The 24,839-nt window shown below is 37.7% G+C and overlaps 1 protein-coding gene across 6 annotated transcripts in view; it reads right to left on the reverse strand.

The window, feature by feature from the left end:
• Nucleotides 1-6,432: 6,432 nt before the first annotated feature.
• LOC124555626 (protein Malvolio) overlaps nucleotides 6,433-24,839 on the reverse strand; it is a 368,432-nt gene continuing 350,025 nt past the window's right edge. For 5 of the 6 annotated variants that reach the window (XM_047129599.1, XM_047129600.1, XM_047129602.1 and 2 more), the window contains one exon: nucleotides 6,433-8,191. In XM_047129599.1, coding sequence (XP_046985555.1) covers nucleotides 8,116-8,191 — 76 coding nt within the window. In that variant the 3' untranslated portion in view covers nucleotides 6,433-8,115. Of the gene's footprint in view, nucleotides 8,192-19,012; nucleotides 19,205-24,839 lie in introns of all 6 variants that reach the window. The other variant, XM_047129603.1, reaches the window with a different exon arrangement.

Genomic DNA, 24,839 nt, shown 5'->3' on the forward strand with positions numbered 1-24,839 from the left:
ATGAAACCCAACTGGGTGTAGTTGTTACAGGTGCTGCCTCTTGTAAGACGTTTAACTTCTTTTTCACTTTTGCACAGTTTTTTAGTGGTGGCTAGAGGTAATCTGTTTTGCACATGTTCCTCAATGGGGAAAAAAAGACACAAGTTCATTGTTGTTATGTGTTTGTTGGGAGGGGGAGGGGGGGGGGGGGGGAGAGAGAGAGAGAGAGAGAGAGAGAGAGAGAGAGAGAGTGTGTCATTGCTGAACACATTAATTCACAATTCATCTGAAGAGAATGAATTTAGTGGTATGTAATCTTCCACAGACTATGGATCATTTTTCTCTGTGAAAGAACCACTTGGACATGTTGCTATAATGGCCTATTCCCCATTTATATGAAGATGCTAATGACTTCATTTTGCAACACTATGGTGCTCCCTCTCACTTTCCTTGAAATAGCTGTTATCATCTAAATGTTTAACATGTACGTCAGTGGGTTGTAAGTGCCTCCCGTCATGAATCTCCCCCCCCCCCCCCCCCCCCCCCCCCGCTTGTACAGTCAATTGACAATTTCAATGTGCTTTTATATAAGGTTACGTGAGAGAACGTGGCTATTGCTTCCAATGCCACATGATTTGGAACAGATAAATACAGTCACTGATATAATATGTAAAATGGGATGCATGCAGCAAGTCAGTACACCGTACTGTAATTTGTCACACGCAATGAGAAGGTGCACTGGGTACCTATAAAGTGTACTCATAGCTTGGGTAGATTCTCTACAGACATGTATTTCTTTTTGCTTCCTCCGGTTGCCATAAGAAAACCCAGAGATACTTATGAATAATCCTGTGTATTAACTTGCCAGAATAGTGACTACTTAAAAATGAAAAGAAAATTTATATTGGTAAGTAAATGTAAATAATGTTGTGTTGGATAGTGTCCAATCACTCAGTGGAATTGATGTTACCCCATTCACGATGCAAAATACAGCAGCAGTGTCAGTGGGTAATGTTTTGGGAAGAAACTGCAACAAGTCACGTTACACTGTTGTTAGCAATCTCTCAAGATACTTTAGGCTCTTCATAGCATGGTGGACAGTAACAAGAACTTTATTTTGTAGACTATGTGCAGCTAATCACTGGGTTTGTGACACTGCAGGATTGAGGCAGTTCTGAAAAAATCTGAACAATATTCATTTTCACCAGTTTAAAGACACTGGTACAAATGGATTTATTGTATCTTCCAACTTCAGTGCTACTGCAGGCTCATCAGATAGTATTTACATAAGCATTATTTCAGAGACAATTTATAGCTAGTTACTGGTGGCGGTGTGGTAGAATCTGGGAGGTTCTAAGAAATTCAGTGTGGATCCATATTTGCCAGTGAGAAGACAGCATATAGGGATGGAAGTGGACGAGATTGCTTTTATTATTAGGGAAAAATCCACATCAGGGTTGTTGAAATAGGTCTTGATCTTTATTCCACATGGACAAGAGTACAATGCCAGAACTACAATACCACCCTTCTCGGTAAAGAAAAAAAATGGCATAGGCATTATCACTCCGTTAAATGCCTTTTAAAACAAGACACTGTCATTTGTATGTGGGTAACTGATTAGAAATAAATGGGAATAACAATGCTGCTGTGACTCTAGGAATTATAGTAGTACTGATACCACATTGCTTTTAAAATTCACATCATTAATTAAAATGGAGGTTCAATACATGATTAAACAAATGGTTGTTGCCCTCTTAATAACAGGACTCCAAAGCAGAATACAATTTTTTTCTCTCACTGTAGGAAGTTCACTTGGCCTATATTGTCAGTTCTATAGAGCAAGAGACTGTTATTACTCCTCCAACTGATTCTGAATACTAAGATCATAATTTGCAGGGTGATACAGCAGCAGGCCACATAATTTTTTACCGCAAACAGTGTAAGTGTAAAGCCAAACAAAATTTGTCAGTTTCATTCGAGCTTCATCATTCATTTGGTGAGAGTAGAAGTGAGCTGTATTAAACTCAATATGTGTAGTGCGTACTGATGGAAGCAATCATGGACCTCGACGTCATGGATCATATACCAACCTTACAAACTGCCTCCAGAAGCTCCTGTTCTGTGCGGCTTCCACTCAGCTTCCTGTGGACCCTATTTATTGCAGATCTCCTTATAGTCCATCCTCCCATTCAGAGGAAATCATATGCTTGAGAATATTTCATGGATGTCCCAGAAAATAAAGTAAAAACACTTATTTGTTTCCAGTATATTAATTTCGAAAGCCAAAATACAGTGGGCACGATTTGCCACTTTAAGAAGTGCGAAATACTTTTGAGGTAGTTAAGCATAGACTAGTGGCTCTTCTTTGTAGGTTACTAGTGAGGTACAACTAATAATGATAGTTTGTTACTCATTTTCTGAGAGCGAAAGTTTTTTAAAATTACGTTAGGGATAAAACTTATCAGTTGTGTCACCACAAGTACAGTAGCAATTCTGCAGCCTAGGGTCCCACACCACAAAAATAAAAAAAAAGTCTGTTTCAATACTTCTCATAAAAGAGGTATACATAATCATTTTTGAGGGCTTATTTGGACGACTTTTGCAGTGGGCTGCCAATATGAATTTAAGTCAGCATTCATCTCTCATATCCTATGCTCCCTTGTGTCAAATTCCTGGCACCCAGTCAAAGGCATAGCACATCAATTGGAAAAATATTGATACAAATTTTAAGAGAATAGTTAGCAAAATTCTGGCAGTTTGAAGTTCTAGATCAAGAAATCAAGTTTCTACTGTGTAAAAGTGAAAAAGAGGTTAATTGTCTAGTGAGAGGCAGCACCTGTAACAAACTACACCCAGTGTGGTTTCATTTGCAAGTATCTACTGTCAGGGTATTTGAAAAAAATATTGAAAAAATGTTCCTTTTATGACTGTGAATGCATTCTTTGACAAAAATAATACTTCTGGATGCCAACATGCTTCAAGCCACAGCACTCTAACTACTACTTTCAACCTGATAAACCATGTCTTAAATACAGTGGACACACAAAAATCTCTTCTTAGACCTAACAAGAGCATTTGATGTCACTAATTATCTGTGCTCCTGAAAAATCTTGAACAATATTATCTGCAAGGCATCCCAAACAAGTGGATTAAACTGTGAAACATAACTCTCAGGTGACAGAAAGATATGAATTCCAGATACGCCCTTCAGAACCATGCGTACTAAGGCATGGTGTTCCACTGGGCTAATTTTTGACCAGGTTTTTCAAACACACAAATGATTTCCTATTATAAGTTAGGGATTCAGAGCCAGTATTATTTGCAGACGACAATGATTGAAGGGAATAAAGATCTCACTGCATCTGCTGTATGGATAATCAAAACTTTACACCTATCACTAAACATTAATTTCTTGGGATTCATATTCAAGAAAACCTTAAATGGAGTTCTTATATCACACCACTAAATTCAAAGCCAGCAGAAATGAGGTATGTAGTAAGAAATCTTTGCAACCACCCTAATGTTGAAACAATTAGTACTGTATACTTTGCTCATGTACATTCATTGCTGAGGAATGATCATTTTCTGAGAAAATGCACAGCAGACCATAACAGCTTTCAGGGAATCACAGGCAACTGTAATAATTAGAAAAGAAACAAGCTGCAGATGATCTAAAAATATTACCCCTTCCATGCATTTACATATTGTAAGTACATGTCAAAAAATGTATGAGAAATGAAAACACTTTTACTCAAAACAAAACTACCCACAATTAAAGTACCATTTCAAACAGTGACATACATGTTATAGTCACCGCAACACTACATTGTGCCAAAAAGATGTATATCATGCAGGAACAAAAACTATACAACAGATTATCCAGACAAAATATCTTTCAGGACTACATACATTTAAAAATCATCATACATACTGCAATGTAGCTTCTATTCAATATCTCAGTATATAATGTATGAAAACATGTAATTCATACTTTTAATTATAGAAATAAGCAATTCGTGTACAAGATATGCTGAAATTTGTAACTATTCATTATATGGATCCAATTTGTTATAAAACTTTAAATGACATATTTGCAGGTTGTAAAACCAACTGGCAAAGAGATTTTTTTGTCCAATATCTTTTGTATGATATATGCACTGAAAACGATATTTATACGGACAAATAAATATATATCATGTGATCTGGGAGACCTCATAAGTCTTCATGTTTGTGGAGTGTTCATCAATTGATTTTGACAAAGTTAAGGAGCAATGAAGTGGTGGATGGTCTTTCTGAAGTTACAAATTGTCTGTTGGATGCTGTACACAGACAGATAGACAGTAAGCTCCAATAATATTCACCAGTGATAGACAGAGGATAAAAGATATCATCAGGTGCCTCATTTCATCGCATGTAAACATTTCCCACACTGAAACACTTCCACAACCTGCTTGATGAGTGTCATGTTGGTAAGCTGGTTGCATTTCCTCAAGTTGTTTCTTTATGTGCTCTTACTCTTCCACTTGCATGTACCAACAGGACCATCGAACATTAGTTCAGGTACAAGAATGGGGCAGAGACTTCTGTACCATACAGCAGGGAGGTTAATCTGAATGGTATATATGCTCAACAATTGTCATCCAGAAGTGAATTTGCGAGTGATCTGTTGCCCTGTGACCATTCTGTTTGGTGTTACAAACTGTGATCCCTGTCATTGACACACTGTTGCTGACAGCATTCCCCCCCCCCCCCCCCCCTCTCTCTCTCTCTCTCTCTCTCTCTTCCAGTTTTCTCTGATTGTAACAACTCATGGTGTACCCTTGGCAAAGTAGTGTATGAGAAGCCCAGTATCTGCATGACATCTGAGATGAAGCCCCCCACCCACATCTGGCACCTATGGTCTGGCTGCAGTTAAATGTGCTGATATTGCATATCCCATCTTTAGATCAACTGTAACTGTCACACTTTCTCCAATACAGCAGCCTTATTTAATTCAATTTTGTGTGTATCGAGAGAGCGAGAGAGAGAGAGAGAGAGAGAGAGAGAGAGAGAGTCAAACATAGAAACTGAAATGCATCCACTCTTCCTTTGAAACAGTAATTACAGGCATGTCTTTAAATAAATAGCAGGTATACAGTGTGGTAAAAATACTCCTAATAATAAAATGAAAATATTTTTTTTTTTAAATCAGTTACAGAGATTTAACATAAAATTGTATGCATAATAAACACTATTTTTTTCAGATGTGCTGTCATTTGTAGCATGGTGATTATTTGTCAATATTTTTTTCTGTACCAACAGGTTATCCAAAATTACAGTTAAAATTCATATTCTGGCAATATTTTTGCCACAGTTGTCAAAAATCACAGAGACAGTGAACAACCACCTATGATATACCTGTCACATTACAAAACAGTATAAACAGATGTTACATTCTGTATCTTTAACAGTTCTTTAATTATGAACAAAACAACAGTCAACAACTTATATTAACATTGATTAATTGAGTGAAGAAGTACTTTATTAGCATGGGAGTGAATAACACTCAGTCTACATGAAATGTATACTACTAACAAACAACATACTAGACAGAATACAATTACATATCAGTCTCTACTAAGCAATCACAATGAAGTGTCTATTTGCCCACTAATGTTCCAGCATCTAGATGGGCAATAAACAACAGACATCTTTCATTTATTTAGGACTCAATCTATTTATGAAGATATCAAATGGTATACTATAAAAATAAAGAATCTGCAGCACAGCAGTATTTTTCAGATCTATTAGAGGTTTCTACCTATGAACAGATCTGGAATATGTATTTTTTTTTTGTTACAACCATAGTGGTGGAATAGTCTTTCTATATCTGTGAACTACACAGCATATTTTGGAAAACTAATAATACGACATCATATTAAAATTAATTCTCAAATGTTTCAGACACAAAACAAGAAAAATGTTACGTTAGTTGTCTGCAGCTTCCATTCGTTGCATGGAGGAAGTCTTCAAAAATCGTAACTTCAGATCTATTAGGGGTTTCTACCCATGAACAGATCTTAACAATGTGTTTTTATATTGTTGAAACAACATAAAGGGGGGCAGCAGGGTGCAGAGAAAAGGAGGCAGGGAGGGAGAGGGGGAGGGGAGGGGGGAGGAGGGGAGGGGGAGGGGGAGGGGGAGAGAGAGAGAGAGAGAGAGAGAGAGAGAGAGAGAGAGAGAGAGAGAGAGAGGGAGGGGAGGGGAGGGGGGGGGAGAGGTGCAGCAATTTGTTTACATAAAATGAAATACATCACTATGTTCTAAAGAAACTAAAATTATTTATCAGAGACTCAAGAAAGCTCAAAGACACTCATTTATCCATGTTAATAGTAACTGAGCTCCATGGCTGTGGATTTCACTACTTGAAGTACAGCAACCAGACAATTTTATTGTGCCATTCACATGAAGGAGCCACAAATTACAGAATAAAAAATGAGTACACCTAATTATCAATTAACTTTAAATAGAAAATTCAAGAAATGTGGTAGCTAAACAAATTGTTATTTTGCACAAGGCAGCTGCAGAAATTTAAAATTCAGTTGATAAAAAAAACATTATGTTGATGAAGATATAAATGTAATATACAAGTTGAAGATGGGTGAAAGCCAAAAAAGGCATCCTTCCATAAAATAAAGCTATAATTTTTTGGTTGCTGTATTTCTTCAAGCAATGCAAATACTTTAATGAAACACACTAAAATAAAGCTCTGGCAACATGTCTAATGCTAAGTGTTGAAAAATTCACAACAAATTTGTTTCTTCTTAGTGTGACATTTAGTACAGCATCTTTGTTGAGATACTGTCCAACTTCAGATAGCAAGCAGGAAAGTAACTGTAGATGTGGATTCTCAGAATATACACTATTCCTACAGTTACAAGTTTAATAGATAAGTGTAACATGAATACCCATTTGACAGAAAATAAAACCAAGAAATTTCTAAATTATTTTCAAGAGAAAGTGAGACAGTAAAAATAATTGATGGTGGGTAAACTGGTAAAAATTTAATGAGTTATGCATTTACATAAGAAATGTGAAAAAGAACAAGAGTAGACTAGCTGCCAAGATTTCACTGAGCTGCAGAGTGAATCATACTTCTTTTCTGACATGAATGAAGTTCCATAATGTTTTTTAAAAGTGCTTTATTATGCTGTGTTATAACAGCACAAGAAAAAAAATTTCAAATGGCACTGAGTAATAAAATTTTTATGTGTAATATGACAGCTGAGATGGACAAATACCTTTCCCAATGCCAATAAAACTGCTTAATACGTCACCAGTTTTTGGAAAATCTTGCACATTAAAAACCAATAAAAATGCACAATGACACACCTCAGGGAATAAGTAGGGACCGGCTTTCAGTCAGTCTACCATGTGGTAAAAAAAGAAAATAAAAAGAACTCACAAAAGGGAGGAAATGAAAAACAAAAGGAACTCCCACTTGTTTTATGACAGCCATCCTTACAACTGTCTTCAACTTCCCAACTATCCCAGATTTGTAGATACAATTTTGGTACACCACATAAAAAATTCCTCACAGAACTTTACATATTGGAAGTATGAAGTGCTTCAAATATTCAATATAGAGCTAGCTAATTACAAGTTGCAAAAAACTGCACTAACTAGAGTGATGCAAAATATGTTGTTAAACAGTGCACTCTGTAACTTAATTTTGGATACACAGTGCAACTCATAGGTTCTCCTCCTTCCCAAGTCACTCCCATTCCCTTTTTCTCAAACTCAATTTACAAATATGACTGAGCAAATCACTATGTTTTCTGTCCTTAAACTGACCATTCACTATTACAGTCACTATTTTGGTACTATGTATAAGACCAGTTGAATGTGAACAGAATGCAAAGAGTTCCGGCATGACTACTGTGCAGGAAAATTTTCCAAACATTGCAACATAACTCTGAATGGTACATAATTAATATGTATAGCTTTTATAAAGACTGCTACATTACTTTTCTGCTGTGCCTCTTAAGTACTTTTTAAAAATATTTTGCTGATATAATGTACAAGGAAACATATCTAGAAAGATTAAACGCATGTACAGTTTCAGTAAAATCTAATATAATAACAGAAGTCCATAATTTAACTATACATATTAGAAGTAACAACTGTGCTCACTGCTTGTTGACCATCTTGGATGGAAAATGATGAGAGGCTTCTGAAAGCAAAAATACAGTTTCAAATTGTGTGTCATATAAAAATGTGTTTGCAACTACTTAATGAAATAAATCTATGAAATATATTTGTTCGCATTGCATCTTTTGCAGCAGCTGTAAAAATCAGTTGCTGTTGGTTTTTCCATCTTACGCTTACTGCAATTTAATTAAAGAGAATTTTACGCCAGACACATTTCACTTTTATTTATAAAGCATCTTCTGTGGTTATTTTGCAAATTGGATACATATGTTTGTACATTTTTGGTTGTTTCAGGTTAAAAATGGTGTTTTGTTTAAAAAGTTGATGTTCAAATTACTTACAGTGTTCCTTTACACATTCTCCAAACCACTGCTTCTTCCCTACTTGTTAGCAGCAGTTGATGTCAAATGACTTCATTTCCCATATACACATGGCAGCATTTGAAAATCGAACTGAAGTTACGTGTGTTTCTCGCTCTCGACAGTATTACAGTCCTTATATATGTTCATTTGTTTTCATGTATATTGTGAGCACTGTCTGTGAAACTACATTTATTTATTATTTAATTCGTGTGGGGGGGGGGGGGGGGTGCATGCACTAGTGTAAATTAGTGAAAATGTCCTGTATGTGAGGAGACTGGAGACTGGCAGGGGGTTAGTGTATATTTAATGTTCTGTTAAGTAGTCGATTAGTTTGAAGAGTGCATGGTTTGTCAGAATGGTCTGGTCATTTATGAGTTTATTTTCTGTTATGGTTTTTTGAATGTGGTAGTTTTCTTGTAAGGTAAGGAGGGTATATTTGTTGTTTATCCTTATGATTACCATGCCTGTGTCTCTGGTGGCAATTTTATGTTAGTGTTGGTATAAGTATTCTGCTAAAGTTGAATGATTAGTGCTATACCTCCATACACTTACAGGTTCTTTGTATCTTGTGTCAGATGTCCTCCTGGTTTGACATGTGTATCTTCTGTCACATGTATTGCATTTCAGTTGGTATATTCCTGGTTACTGATATAGATCAGTCTTTCCTATTGTTTCTGGGAAGCATTTTTGACTTGCGCTGTTGATTTGGTGGGCTATTTTTATGCCTTGTTTTTTGAAAATATTAGATACTCTGTGTGTGTGTGTGTGTGTGTGTGTGTGTGTGTGTGTGTGTGTGTGTGTGTGGTTGTACGTCACTGTGTACCATCTTTTATTTTCTGTTTCTTCCTGACTTTGTGTTTTTTCATGTTCTCATATTTTCTGTGTTTGTTTGTGATTCTGTCCTTGTGTTGGTGACAGCTGGGCATTTGTTCTTTTGTGTTTCTTGATTTTACTATTCAGCTTTTTTACAAAGTTTTCTTTGTACCCATTGTTTGTGGCTATTTGGATTAAGGTATTCATTTATTTTTGGTAATTGTCTGTACCTAATGCTATTGTGTTTAGTCTGTGGAGTGTGAATCTTAAGTGCTGTCTTGCTTTTGAGAACTGGGCTGTTGTGATGTCTCATGAATAATTGTGTCTGTTGTCGGTTTTCAGTATACGTCAAATGTGTGCTGTTGTTTTGAATCTTTATGATGGGGTCCTGGAAATTTAATTACCTATTTTGCTCTTTGTCTATTAAAAATTTAGCTTTTAATGAACAGAATTACGTCTGTGTGCAACTGGTGAACTTTATTGCTTGGTTCATATATAAGGCAAGAGATGTCATCCATACATCTAATCCAGAGTAAGACATTGTACTTATTTGACACTATTTTGTTAAATATAATCCATGCTAAATGGTTCATAAATATGTTTGCTATGGTTCCAGACACTGTGGATCCCATTAGGAATCCTTCACTTTTTAACAGAATTCATTACTGAACTGGAAATAGTTCTGTTCTGTTATTAGCTGTAGCAACCTCACTGTTCCTTTGGTGTATTCATGTGGAAGTGTACTCTCTGTCTTAGGATTTTGTTCTCTAATGTTTATTGCGTCAGTTAGTGGTATATTGGAATACATATTCCCTACATTGAATTACAGGAGGTTGCTGTGTCTGGAACCTGTATGTCTTTTATGCAATGAATCAATTGTGTGATGTTTCTTAGAGTTTATCCTCTTGTAATTTATAGGTTTCTGATAAGAGTTTCAACATGTACCTTCAAGTGGGTAAGTGAGACCATGTCTATAATTCACAATGACTCTGACAGGGAGGTCTTTCTTGTGCAGCTTTGGTGGGATGGTGCACTGGGATTTGTCTGCAGCAGTATCCTTTTTTCATAGTTGTCTAGTGTATTTTCAATGTCTTTTAGAGTTTTTCTCAACTTCATTTGGAATCTGTCAGTTGGATATGATTTTAGTTTTGTAATTTTATTTTTTGGGATGAACTCTTGTGTCTTATTGTTCGCTTTATCCATGAGAACCACTTTGTTTCCTTTATCTGCCCTTGTGATGATGGTGTTGTGTTCCTATAGTTCCTTTTTAAGTTTTGTCAGGGTTCTGGAATCTGTATTGTTTTGGTTTCCTGTGTTTCCTTTCATCTGTGTTGTTATGTTTTTGATTTGATTACTGACTAGCTCTCTTGTCAGACCAATGTGTACCTCACTTGTTTCATTTCTGTTTTCCTATGCGAGAATGCCTTCCGATTAAACTGTGAGGTTTTCTACGTACTTTTTGTCTATTTGTGTGCTGACATTTCCTTTGTATGCCAAACAGTGTCAGTGAGGTAGACCAGTAATGGACTCCAAGATTATTGGTACAAAATTAGTTCCCTGTGTAGGAGCAGGAGTGTTTCCTGCAAATAAGCAGATGCAATCTCTGACAAGTGGTTTGTAAAAAATGCCGTGTACTGTTTGTGTATAGCATCAACAATAAATTTCAAGTTAGAGATGTTGGTTGGAATGACCATTACGTGCACTATAACAGGGAGCAGTACAGTACATAACTTTTTTTTTACTGGGAGATATGAATGATGTGTACAGAAATGAATAAGCAATAATGCTGTCAACATCCCAAAAAGTGCTCTGAACACAGCTGAAAAACAAAGTATTATAGTGATCAGAATACACTATAGGCATGACCCCATCCCTACTTAAATATTAAAAGTAACAAACTTAACACACAGTTCCTTAAGGTTTCAAAAGCTCATCCAAATATAAGCTATTTTAGTGTAGATTTTCTTGAGAGATGCAGCTATACGTGTCATGCATCTGAATTAAAGGGGCAAGACACTCCAGATTTTTCAAAAATCTGAATTGTTGGATATGATCAGCAACGAAACTGACAGTGTGGCACTGCCAGCCATTGCAATGGAGTATTCTTCTGAAGGCAAGCATAGAACAACACTGTGAATGCAATGCAGGAATTTCATAAAGCAAACCGTTCTACAACAGGATGAACATATTAACACAACCTTTACAACAAATATCAGTGGTGCAGAAATAATACCAATAACAATAGAGCACCAGAAACAGTAGTAGCATTAGCATTAACACCACCACCACCACCACCACCACCACCACCACCAAAAGTAGTAGCACCATGAACAGCTGTAGGAGCAGTAACGGCAGCACCAACAATGATAGCAGCAGAAGCACATCACTGTTTAATGAGGAGACAGAGGGCAAATAAAGCTACTTCACTTAAAGAAAAATTTTTAAGGCTTCATATCAATAATGGAAAGTAGTACATCAGAAGGTAAGCAAGTTCACCAACTCTTATCAAGTTTTGTTTTGTTTTGTTTGTTTTCCTTCACTTTGTTTTAGAGTGAAAAAACAACTGTCATGTGCACCCTTGTCAGAACCTTAGAACACTAATATGAAAGAGGAGTTAAAAACAATTACACGTTAAGCCCAGCCGATGTAAGGAAAGAGAGCTAAGAGCAAGGGCTTCCTCTTGAAGAAAGGTCCATAAAAAGTGCCGTAGAGACAACAAGATTCCGAAATAAAGATTAAATGTCCTTCACCACATTGCCATGACCTATAAAAAGTAGAACGCGGTCGACAGCCCACATGTTGTTCATTGAACGGCCAATAACTCGCATGGCAAACATAAATGAGAACGTAACTGGTCAAATGGGGGATCACCACTTAACAAATGGCAATGGCTAAAACAGTAGTGGCCAACACACAACTTGACAGATGGCAAACCCAGAGACCATCAGAAGGAATGGAAAAACTAGTGGGCTGAGATAGGAAGACTGCAGCCTTGGCAGCAGTGTCAGCAGCCTCATTTCCCGCCAGACCGATGTAACCAGGAACCCACATATATATCAGAGCGGCTCCCTCAAGAGTGAGCAAGTGGAAGCTTTCTTGGACACACTGAACTAAGGGATGGACCATGTACAGCACACAGAGGCTCTGACAGAATCAGAGCAGATGACACAATTGGAAAGCCTTTGTTGCTGGATGTATTGCACGGCTAGAGACCGTGCGAAGAGCTCTGCTGTAAATACTGAGCAGTGTTCTGTAAGCCGATACTGAAAATCATCAGTACCAATGACAAAGGCACACCCGACACCATGGTCAGCCTGAGAGCCATCAGTGTACACAAAGGTACTACTGCCAAGCTGTGAGAGATGATGAGAAACTTACAACAATAGATCGAATCTGGAGTAGGAAGTGAATGAAGTCCAAGGTGGACAAGGGCTGCTGCATGATGCCAAGGTGGCGAAGGGTTCACACCCATCAGGAAAGTGGCAGGTAGAATGAAGTTAAGCTGCTGGAGCGACAGCCGAAAGCAAACTCCAGGAGATAACAGAGAAGAGGGATGCGCCCCATACTGGCAGTCAAAGTCATCGGAGAAAGAGGCATAGGATGGGCGACCGAGCATGGCAGACAAATGGCATGCATATCAGTTGAGTAGAACATAACACCGGTATGACAAAGGTAATTTGGCAGCTTCTGCATAGAGACTTTCAACTGGACTAGTGGGAAAGGTGCCAGTGGCCAAACGGACTCCACAATAGTGGATGGTATTTAGACAGCGTAAGATGGATGGACGTGCAGATGCATAAACAAAACACCCATAGTCTAGTTTCGAACGGGCGAGGGATTGGCACAAATGGAGGAGGGAGGTCCGATCTGCTTCCCAGGAAGTACCACCTATAACATGTAGACCATTGAGGGGCTGCGTGCAGCTGGCAGCCAGGCAAGACATGTGGGAGGACCAAGAAAATTTCCTATCAAGCATGAGCCCAAGGAATTTCATAGTCTCAGTAAACAGAAGAGCAATAAGGACATGATGACTCTTACCAAGTTCCAATGTTAACTGATGTGATCAGTTGTAGTGATGTCACTGAGGATGTTAATTAATTTGTATTTTTTTGTCAGAAAATTCAGAGCCTCAGAAGAAAATTACATCAACTGGCAAGAAATGTTAGTGACAAGTGGTCTCTTAGTTGGTGCTCAAAATTGGTCTCACAGAACACCATATGAAAAAATGAATAAACACTCTAAAACTGCACGGCTACAGTCTAACATTGCATTACAGTAGAAAATGTATGGACAAACCTCCTGTCCAGATTGTACATCAGTGAGGTTACTTTCAGAGTATTCTGATGCAATAGCTCCATATCTAAAAATCACATACAATTGCCGCTCACCGAAAGATCCGTACCTAACAACTAAGTTGCAAACAACACACGAATGCCCAAGAAAGTAAACAGGAGTAATCCACTGAATTACAGTCCATATCACTAATGTTGATTTCCAGTAGAACTTTTTAAATATTATGAATTTCCTCAAATAACATGGTTTATTGACAAATAGTCAACATGGATTCAGTAAATTTAGGAGACAATCTGGGCAGCCCTCTTAGACTGTTTGCAGATGCTGCTGTCATTTACTGTCTTGCGATGTCATCAGATGATCAAAACCAATTGCAAAATGATTTCGACAAGATATCTGCAGGGTGCAAAAAAGAGGCAACTGTCTGTACATAATGAAAAGGCAAAGTCACCCACATGAGTACTAAAAGGAATCCACTAAATTTCAGTTACACAATACATCATACAAATCTAAAGGCTCTGAATTCAAGTATATACTTAGGGATTTCAATTGTGAATAACTTAAATTTGAATAGTCACATAGATAATGTTGTGGGTAAGGCAAGATTGATTTATTGGCACAACACTTAGAAAATACAACAGGGTCTACTAAAGGGACTACCTACACTATGCTTGTCCATCTTCTTCTGGGCTACTGTAGTGCAATATGGGCATTGACAAAGTTCAATGAAGGGCAGCTCATTTTGTATTATCATGAAATAGGGGAGAGTGTGCCATAGATATGATATGTGAGTCGGGGTGGCAATCATTAGAACAAAGACATTTCTCTTTGCAGAAAGATCTTCCCATAAAATTTCAATCACCAATTTTCTCCTCTGAATGACAAATTACGTTGTTGGTGCCCACCTACATACGGAGAAACAATCATCATAATAAAATAAGAGAAATCAGAGTTCGCATGGAAAGATTTAACTGTGTTTTTCCCATGCACAGTTTGAGAGTAGAATGGTAAGGAAATAGCTTGAAAGTGGTTCAATGAAATCTCTGCCAAGCATTTAATTGTGAATTGCAGAGTAATCATGTGGGTGTAGATGACGATGCTATAATGCATGCCAGAAATAATATAGAACATACATCAATGCAGTTACACACACATTGCACACAGCAATACTGTACTTTGAAGTCCCTCGGATTGCAGTAAATGCAAATATAACCATCACAGTGCTCACAACACTGGTCTTTTGCATGGAAATCGTGAAATTTCTTACGACTATTACCATCTCTTCTAACTACCATCTCTTCTAATTTGTGCTCTCTCTACAACAAAAGCTACTATAATTTTGAGTGATTTTAATATTAACTTTCTTACTGAAAACAGCAATGGTGTTTATCATTTATAAACCTCAACATAACAGGAGGCAAGTATTAAATGGTATTTCTGACAATGATGACCAATTACTCACAAATGAGGGTGTTAACTCCATGTAATATAGTAGAGCATCAATTATCCAAACATCGGTCAAGCAAATGACACATACCCAAACTGTTACTCACTTGAGTGTGGCGCCTGCCACTATGATCTTGCCCTTCCTTTCCCCCTCCCCCTCCCTCACCCTCCCCCCATGCTGAGTCGCTACAATGTTCACTTGTGTCAACTTTGCCACGTGAAGTACACTTGCAATATAAAATGCCTAGATGTAAATGTATTGTCCTTTCTATGAGATATAAATTTGAGATTAATAAAAGGTTAGAGGAAGGTGTATCTGCAACCAAGTTGTCTACTGAACACAAGGTTGGTACATTGACAACTACGGATACAAAAAAAATAAAAGATGTGCATCAAAGATTTTATATCAAAGCTTCAGTCCACCGCATCGACAAGTCGTAAAACTATGAAGTGCATCATGAACACAGACCTAGATGATACTGTTTACATGTGATTTACACAAAACAGATCACAAGGAGAACCTATCTTTGGTCCCACTCTATGTGGAAAGGCAATTCAATTTAATGAAAATCTTGGAGAGTCATCAAATATTAAAGCAAGTAAAGACTGGTTAAAACACTAAGTCAAAAGTAAAGACTGGTTAAAACACTAACTCAGAACACAGTGTTAATTAGCTTCACAAACACGGAGAAAAACTGTCAACTGAATCTTCATCAACTGCTTCCTTCAAAATCAAACTAAGGGTCTACTGAGGGAAGAAGATTATGCTCCCGAAAATGTTTACAATGCTGAAGAAACGGGGCTCAATTCGAAAGCTCTGTCAAGAAAAGCTCTTGCTTTTTATCATGAACTAGCAGCAGCTGATTCTAAAATAAGCAAAGACTGTATTACTACTTTAGCTGGTACTAATGCTGCTGTTAGTCACAGGCTGCCTTTGCTTGTCATTGGTAAAAGTAAGAAATCATGTTGTTTCAAACACATTAATATGTCTGCGATGCCAATTATTTACACAAAATAGTGCCTGGGTGGATAGTACAATTTGCACAGAATGGTTTATCAAAGTTTTTGTACTTTTTTTACTGTTTTTTAGAAACATGTTTCTTGTACAACTTTTGTGATTTCACGAAGAAGATAAACACCTTTTCCAATTGTATTTGAATTTAATACGATCTGTTATTACATGTTGTTGTGCCAAAGCAATGTCAAACTTCTCCTTGTGCTTAACAACAGCAATATAGCGTCCTTGTGTCTTGAGAATGAGAGTAGTTGAAAACTAAGTATGAAGGAAACATTGTCAGACACAGTACTGTTAGTTGCTTGGCTTGTATATTACCTACTGAATGCAAGCTCAGAAATATTCAGGATCAGTGACATACTGGCAGATTATAGACTGTTCAAACACTTGACAATGTGCAACATGTGTTTAGGTAGACAGACATATGACAGGTTTTTAAAAGAAGCACCAGTTGTACTAGCATCTAGTGCTGAAAACTGTCTGTTCTGGATGCGTTTGGAGGCTGTTAACACATTCCCATAAAAAATATCTAATGGGTGTATGCAGAGATATCTTGGTGGATGGCGTTTTGAACTGTGGTTGTATCAAATACTGGTACCAGTTCGGTCTGAAACACCTTGTTTACAACACAACCATCCTCGAAGCAGTTGCATGGTAGCCATTACTGAATGCTCTGTGTTGTGTTCTTTTCTTATTTTGAAATGAGTGAAGAAACTAATACTGAGCAACATAGTGTTTGATTATAGCCCTCACGACACCAGAAGCGATCAGCGATCCTTACAACTATGTCCATGTGTCAGTTCTGCTTTTTGCAGAAACACAGATCACACAACACACGTGTATTCCAATTGTGCTGCGAGAGGGAGGCATGGCTCATTTACCCACAATGCTCCTCTCTCCTTTGGTGGTGATGAATAATTCTAGTTTGTTTATGCTTGCAGCCAACTGCCAGTTTGTAGTGTCTGCACTCTGCACTGAACAGAACAGAAAATCAAACTTGTCAATGTATTTTGAACATGCTGCAAATCTCTGCCAAACACATGAACAGAGTTATTTTCAGTTCTACTTCTATGCAGAGTACCTTGTTGGTTCTACCTCCATTATCATCTACATCTACATACATAAGCTGCAAGCCATCAAGTAGGGGTTGCATGGTTATGAGAGGTCACAATCAATATTCTGCAGATTTTGTAACTATCAAATATGTGGGAAAATAAAAATAATGTTGAGAAACACTGCAAATCAGAGAAGCACTCTGTTCACAGGTGGAAAAATGCTGATGCTTCTCAACAGAAACAATCAGTCGTCAAAAGCTTAAACAGAGTCAAATAATGAAAACAAGTGATGACCATATCTGAAAAAAACAAAGTTTTTACAAAAGCAAACATTCAAATCAAAAAGTTCCCCAATCACCATTATTTTAATAGTCAATTTCAAAGTACTAAGGCTTCATCTCAAGGTCACTTAGTGTGACAACTATTTAAATTTGTAGTATGTCTAATAATTTACAAATGAACAATGTTTTGACGTTAATTTTGCCAAAAATGATGCAAATTTTGTCCAAAATAAATGTGAATTTTGGCAAAAATAGAGTCTATCTACATTTCAAAATATGTAAAGATGGCAAATCACAGATTTTTAGGTGAGGGGAACCTACCCTCTGAGCAGATATCAGACAACGAATTTTAGGTCAGGATCTAATGGGTGGCACAGTTAGAAGTAGCCCACCTCTCCATTGAATGTGAATTCAATATTTTGACTTCTTAAATAGAGGAAACAGCTACAACAATGGCCAGTTTTATGCAGAAATCAATTGTTAGCATTCTTCTGTCAGCATTTCAGTTTATTTCATCAGTGAAGTTAGAAATTTCTCTTTGTGGTCAGCACAATACCTTTCTTGATGCAAGAAAGAATTGAAATTGTGGAAGCATATGTGAAAGAAAGATCAATTAAGGAAACTCGCAAAATTTTTGGGTCAAGTAACTGGATAAAGGACTAGCAGCAAAGACAGCAATACAGATTCCATGAAAATTGATGCACCTATGGATCTGTGCCAAAGGTAAAATGACAAAGAATTCCTTCAGTTTGCACACCAAAATTTATTGCAGACATTTGCTGAGGAATTATTCAGAGCCCAAAGAAGTCTACACATAAACTGGCCCAATAGGCACATGTAAGTAGGAGGAGTTGCCATATCATATGATGGGTCTGCAGCAGTTATGGGACAATGACAGTCAGAAATGTGTAGATTACTGAGCATTGCTTTGAATAACATCAATGATGGTTTGTTAGACTCTTTCCATAACATCATGAGTAATGAAACATGGTTTCATCTTTCCAGTCATGTGAATTCACAGAACACGAGTGTCAGCAACCACGCCATGACGAGAGAGGGGGGGAAAAAAAAATCAGCATTTCATTCAGTGTAACAGGAACAAAGGTAAGTACTGTCCAGCAATAGCGTCTCACAACTTAATAGTTTTCTCGAGTCCATTTTCCTTATGTTACAGTTAATAAATTGGTATTTCATTTATATGCACTATATCTTTTACACTTGCTTCTTAGGCTTTCCCATTCTTATTGCCTCTACACAAACAGTGAAAGTGTTATTCTGGACCATACCACTATTGTAGTGTTTTCATTTGTATTCATCTGTGAGTACTAAAATTCTGTAATCAATTTGTGTACTCTTCTGGATATTGTCAAAACCAATCTAATATCTAATTTTCCTGTCTTCCTTTCTGCAGCATCACACATCTACACTCAGGCCAGTAAAGACAGGACTGACAAATTATCCAAATGATCTCACACACACACACACACACACACACACACACACACAGAGAGAGAGAGAGAGAGATATGTGGGAAAAAACGTATATATTCATCAGTTGTTTTCTTCAAACGTAACTTACATTGGTGAGACGAAAACACTGCATTACATTTACTCCCACATCACATATTAAAAAAGTTGTACGAGATGAAGACTGGAAAGAGTGGACAGCACACGATGAAAATTTGATGTGGGCTGCAGACTTGTGCATAACCTTTCAGTTCACCACAAGTTGTTAAGGTAACATTTTAATTATTCAGATGCTTCAGCAGTACTAAAAGAAAGAATAAAGTAAAAGTTAGTAAGAAATGAATCTTATTAATATAGAAATGAAATAAAATTTTTGTGAATTTACAATAAAGAACTGCCAGTTTTAGATATTAAGCACGTGTCTCAGGCAAAACTGGTCCATTTGAAATTACTATTCATAATTTCCCATTTGAAGGTCATTAATATAGGTTAACACTCACTTTATGAGCGAAAACACAGCAATCATTTCCAGTGATATCTTCACTGTTATAGAATGGTGGTTATCAGATGCTATATATTTTGCAAAAATCTGGCATAATTTCATCATTCAAATCACTTTCCAAAAAGCTCAACTCCCAATGTTTCACTTACAGCAGATGTTCTTAGTTAATAGCTTTCTGTAGTGACAACCCTGCAAACTACTGCAGTAGTACTAATTTCTTTTTACATGGGTCAACAGCTGCTATGATTTTTTAATGACATTATATCTGCTTTTAGATGTTACTGTTCTTATTTCACTGTTGTAGTTTTGACATGTGCCATATCCGAGCATCTACAAAGCATAAAACAATGTACTGATAAAAACATGATATGAGATTAACAGAATGTACGCTCAAGATCTGCCATTTGTTAACATCCACATATTTACAAGATTTGATGTTATATTATGCCAGAGGTGTAGGTTAAAATACCATTGTTGCAGGACTTACTCTTGATGGTAATATGGTCATCAGCTGTTGTTAATGACATAAGTAGATTTGTTACTGGCATGCTGATTGAAGTCAGTCAACATGGGGCAGACATAACAACGTATGGTGCATGTACACTCAACAGCTGGGCTACTGTAGACATAATGGCATAAAAATAGTATCATTTGGCACTAACAGTACAAAAACTGGGGCAGGGCATGACGTCATACAGAGAAAGTGGGTTATTGATTCATGAAATGTGAGATATCCAATGCTCATTCTGTATTGACCTATGCCTCATGTGCTAAGGATTGCTTACTTTACGATGCAGATTATGAACTTGACTGAATGTTTGAATTGCAACAGCAGCATCTGGATACCAACAAATATGAGGCACAGAGGTTATAAAATGTGTAAGAATGCACTTACAAGGGAGCACTATCTATTGTTCGTGTTTAAGAATGTAGAGCGAGTTTCACTAACACACTTCTCTTTCTAAAATTGCTCATATTCATCTTTAGCAAATTGAAATAACTTCACAGTTTCAGAATGAAGATAAAAGCCACAAAATTTCCTCCCATGAGTGTGTTGAGTAGAGTATTCAAGGAGACTTTCATTATGCCTGTGTCTCGTGGCATAATAGTTAGAATATTGGAGTGGTAAGCTGAATGTGTGGAGTTCAAAGCTACATATTTTCATTTCTTTTGTTTTATTGTTTTTACGAATTCACTAGAATGAAAAGACAGCAAAATTTCAGACATTGTTTACCGAAATTATGAAATCGAGCCTCAGAGTAACAAAATGGCTGGCCTTTCCCCTGAAGAAATATTGACCTGTGTTGCCTCTATAGCCATCCATAACTGCGAAAGTGTTGCCAGTGCAAGATTTTGTGCACAAACTGACATCTTGATTCTGTCCCATAAATATTCGATTGGATTCTTGTGAGGCAATCTGGGTGGCCAAGTCATTCGCTCAAATTGTCCAGAATGTTCTTCAAACCAATTACAAACAATTGCGGCCCAATGACATGGAGCATTGTCCATCCATAAAAATTCCGTCAATGTTTGGGAACATGAAGTCATGAATGACTGCAAATAGTCTCCAGGTAGCTGAATGTAACCATTAGTTCAGTTGGACCACAGGACTCGCTGCATTGTCTGGGGTCAGAGGTAATGACTGATATCTGGTATTCTTGATACATTCTTGACGCTGTCGATTTTGGAATATTGACCTCCCTAATGATTTCCAAAATGGAATGTTCCATGCGTGTAGCTCCAACCACCATTCTGAATTTAAAGTCTGTTAAATCCCTTTGTGCGACCGTATTCATGTCGGAAACCATTTCACATGAAGCTTCGCCAATGCACTGCCCTTTTATTCCTCGTGTACGCGATACTACCACCATCTGTTTAAGTCGTATCATGATCCCACGACTTTTTCACCTTGGTGTACAAATGGAGGCATAGCGTGCCTACCAAGATCGGCCCACAGTTTGTATGAGTGAGAGAAAGAGATGGGAGGGGAAATTACAGGTGAATAAATATAAGAAGAATTTTTTTACATATTTTTTGGAGGATACAGGAAGTAGCAACAGGGGGCAAGCGACAGATGAAATAACAGAAAGTAGCCTTAAGAGAGTCTCTTGTGATTTATTACTTTTTAAGTATGTAGTCAAAGAGCAAATGAAAGATAAATATTATGTTTAAAAAACATATTTAAAAGTAACTAATTTCAATTAAAAAGGTGACTTATAGGAAAACTAACTCATATTTTATTATGTGTAGTTGGATACCATACTGTCACTGTGTGATCTTTCACTGGCCATCACTGACAGGAAATTAAGGAAAAGAACAAGTGAAGAAAAAGTAAACTGTTTTCAGTGCCCCAATATTTTGTACAGGATCCTTCATTATTTCTGACTTTAATCGTGTCTCTTTGGCATTAACCCTATGAGGAGTCGGTTGCACTTGCCAGAAGAGAAACTTCCTCCCAGGCTTCAAGAAGAGAATCTCAATGAGCACGAGAGTAGGTGGTCGGTTTCATAGGCAGCCCATATATTCCCGATCGGATTCATATCGGAAGCCTGTGGGGGCCAGTCCACGATGTTGATGCCATGTTGGACAGATGTTGCTGAACGAATGTGGAATTATGCACAAGAGAATGATCTTTCAGTAACTTGTGGTTATCATTGCTGATTTTCAGTCACTGGGGCCCGGGTTCGATTCTTGCCCACATCAAGGATTAACTCTTCTTGTGTGTGTGTGTGTGTGTGTGTGTGTGTGTGTGTGTGTGTGTGTGTGTGTTTTGTCCTCATCATTGCATACTCCAGATGGGGTCTCCCAGCCAATAATGCCATACACACATTTCATTTTTCCCTTCACTGTATATCATTCACACTGAAAAAAGCATCACGTTCTTCATCATATGGGCATACTGCCTGCTATCAATAGTTCCCTCAATTCTCTGAAATACTCCTGCTTCTATCACGAAAGTCCAACAACAACAGGAAACCAATAGCTGCCCATTTCTTCTTGTCATCACTACATATTCTTCACGATGTCAAGAGCATTTGTGAACTTTAAAGTCACCCTCGGACCACCGTTGCTAGTGAAAAGCACATTCTCGTCAGTGAAAATTACATTTTCCCACACTGGGTACAGATGCAGCGGCATGAATGCAAGCCGGTATAAACTGTTTTCCTCTCTGAGTTCTGTGACCAGTCCAGTCCTCAGCCTTCAGAGAACTGTGTCACTGCAACTGAGGAAGTTGGTGTCTTGCCATACTACTCGACAGTGAATCTGTCGGCTCTTACACTGAAGTTCTCTGTCCTCCTGATGTGTTCTCAGTCTATGTTTCTGTGGTACTAGGTCGCACACCGTACCTCCTGCTAGCTCCTCTAACTGAAAAGCTGCCTTCTGCAATCAGAGCAACTACTCTGTCTCAAACCGAATGTGCCCAGTGAGCCACGGCAACCGACTGTTCGCTATGCGATTTCTGCTTGCTGTTCCTTTACTGATGTCTGGGGAGGAAGTAAACATATTTCAATTAGAAGAACTAGTTGTGTCAGGCTGAAGGAAGACCTATTCAAAAACATTTGCTCTTTAGGCCTGACCTTAAGCCAATGTGGCTCCGGGTTGTTTAGGTCAAGTGGACTGAGACATTCCTTTAAATTGATGATTCTGTATCGAATTTGGGTTTGTCCACGTGTGACTGTGTATCACTGAATAAACATTTGTGAACTAGTACTTAAGAAACGTGCTTGAATTTTTATATCAATAGTGGACAGCTGAACTGTAAAGTTCCCATATGCCAGCAGTTAGCCCCTATATGAGGCATATGTCCGAGATCCGATTCTTTGAGACGTATATATCTAAATAAACAGAAAAAGTTTGTTAGTTCAACCGGGAACAGGAGGTTGTAGATTAGGCAATTCTCCATCCAGTCCAGATAACATCACCTGTAGGTTACCCAGTAGTATAAGAGTAAGGTCCAAAAAATGCCCCTACGGGGTAGTTAACTGCCGAGGCATTCACAATAGAGTGCCAGAGTTTGAAGCACTCCTAAAAAAACAGTGAAGCTTACATAATACTAGGTACAGAAAACTAGTTGAAACCTGAAATTGATAGCAGTGAGATTATTGGGAATAAGTTAAGTGTTTATTGAAAAGATAGGCTAATGGGAAATGGAGACGGCGTATTTGCCATTGTAGACAAGAAATACAAATCCACTGAGAGAGAAGTTGCAGCTGCATGTGAGACCGACTGGGGGAGGCTCAGTGTCAGGGATGGGCATAAAATTGTAACTGGATCCTTATATCCCCCCATCAGACTCCTCTTCCTATGTAATTGAAAACTTCAAAGAAAACCTCAGTTCACTTGCACATAAGTTTCTCAATCATCAGTGGAGACTTATCATCCGACAATTAACTGCGAAAATTACAGTTTTTTTAGTGGTGGACATGACGAGACATGCTGTGAAACATTACTAAATGCATTCTCTGAAAATTACCTAGAACAGTTAGTTTGGAGCCCCATTCATGACGGAAATAGATCTAATGGCAACAAATAGACCCAAAATCTTTGAAGATGTCCACATCGAAGCTGGTATCTGTGACCATGATGCGGTTGTGGCAAAAATGACTATAAAGTACAAAGGACAACTAAATCAAGTGGAAAGATATATATATGTGTGTGTGTTCAGTAAACTAGATAAAAAAGCAGTATTTTCATATCTCAATGAGGAACTTTTAAGCTTTCAGCACAGTGCAGGGGCATGTACGGCTCAAGTTTAAAAAAATAGTTTACCATGCACTGGACAGATACGTATCCAGCAGAACAGTTCACAATGGGAGGGAACCTCCATAGTATAGTAGTCACTGTAAAGAAACAGGGATTACTGCATAATAGGTGTAAAATAAACCACAGGGTGATAGATAGAGAGATGCTGAATGAAACATTTAGGGCTGTCAAGACATCAACATGTGATGCCTTCAATTACTACTGTAGCAGAATATTGTCAAATTATATTTCACAAAACCCAAAAAAATTCTGGTCATATGTAAAGGCTGTTAGTGGCACCAAAGTTAGTGTTCAGTCCCTAGCAAATGAGACAGGAACTGAAATTGGGGTTAGCAAAGCAAAAGCTGAAATGCTTAACTCTGTATTCACTTGTTCCTTTACAAAAGAAAACCCAGGAGAATTGCCCCAATTTAATCCTCATACCACTGGAAAGATCAATGAAATAAGTATTAGTGTCAGTGGTGTTGAGAAACAGGTGAAATTGTTAAAATTGAACAAAGCTCCAGGGCTCAATGGAATCCCTGTAAGATTCTATGCTGAATTTTTGGCTGAATTAGCTCCTCTTCTAACTATAATCTACCATACATCTCTTGAACAAAAAACTGTGCCCAGTTCTTGGGAAAAACCTCAGGTCACACCTGTCAACAAGAAGGGTAGTACAAGTGGTCCACCA

Source organism: Schistocerca americana, chromosome X (genome assembly GCF_021461395.2).
Source record: "Schistocerca americana isolate TAMUIC-IGC-003095 chromosome X, iqSchAmer2.1, whole genome shotgun sequence".
Lineage (NCBI taxonomy): Eukaryota > Metazoa > Arthropoda > Insecta > Orthoptera > Acrididae > Schistocerca > Schistocerca americana.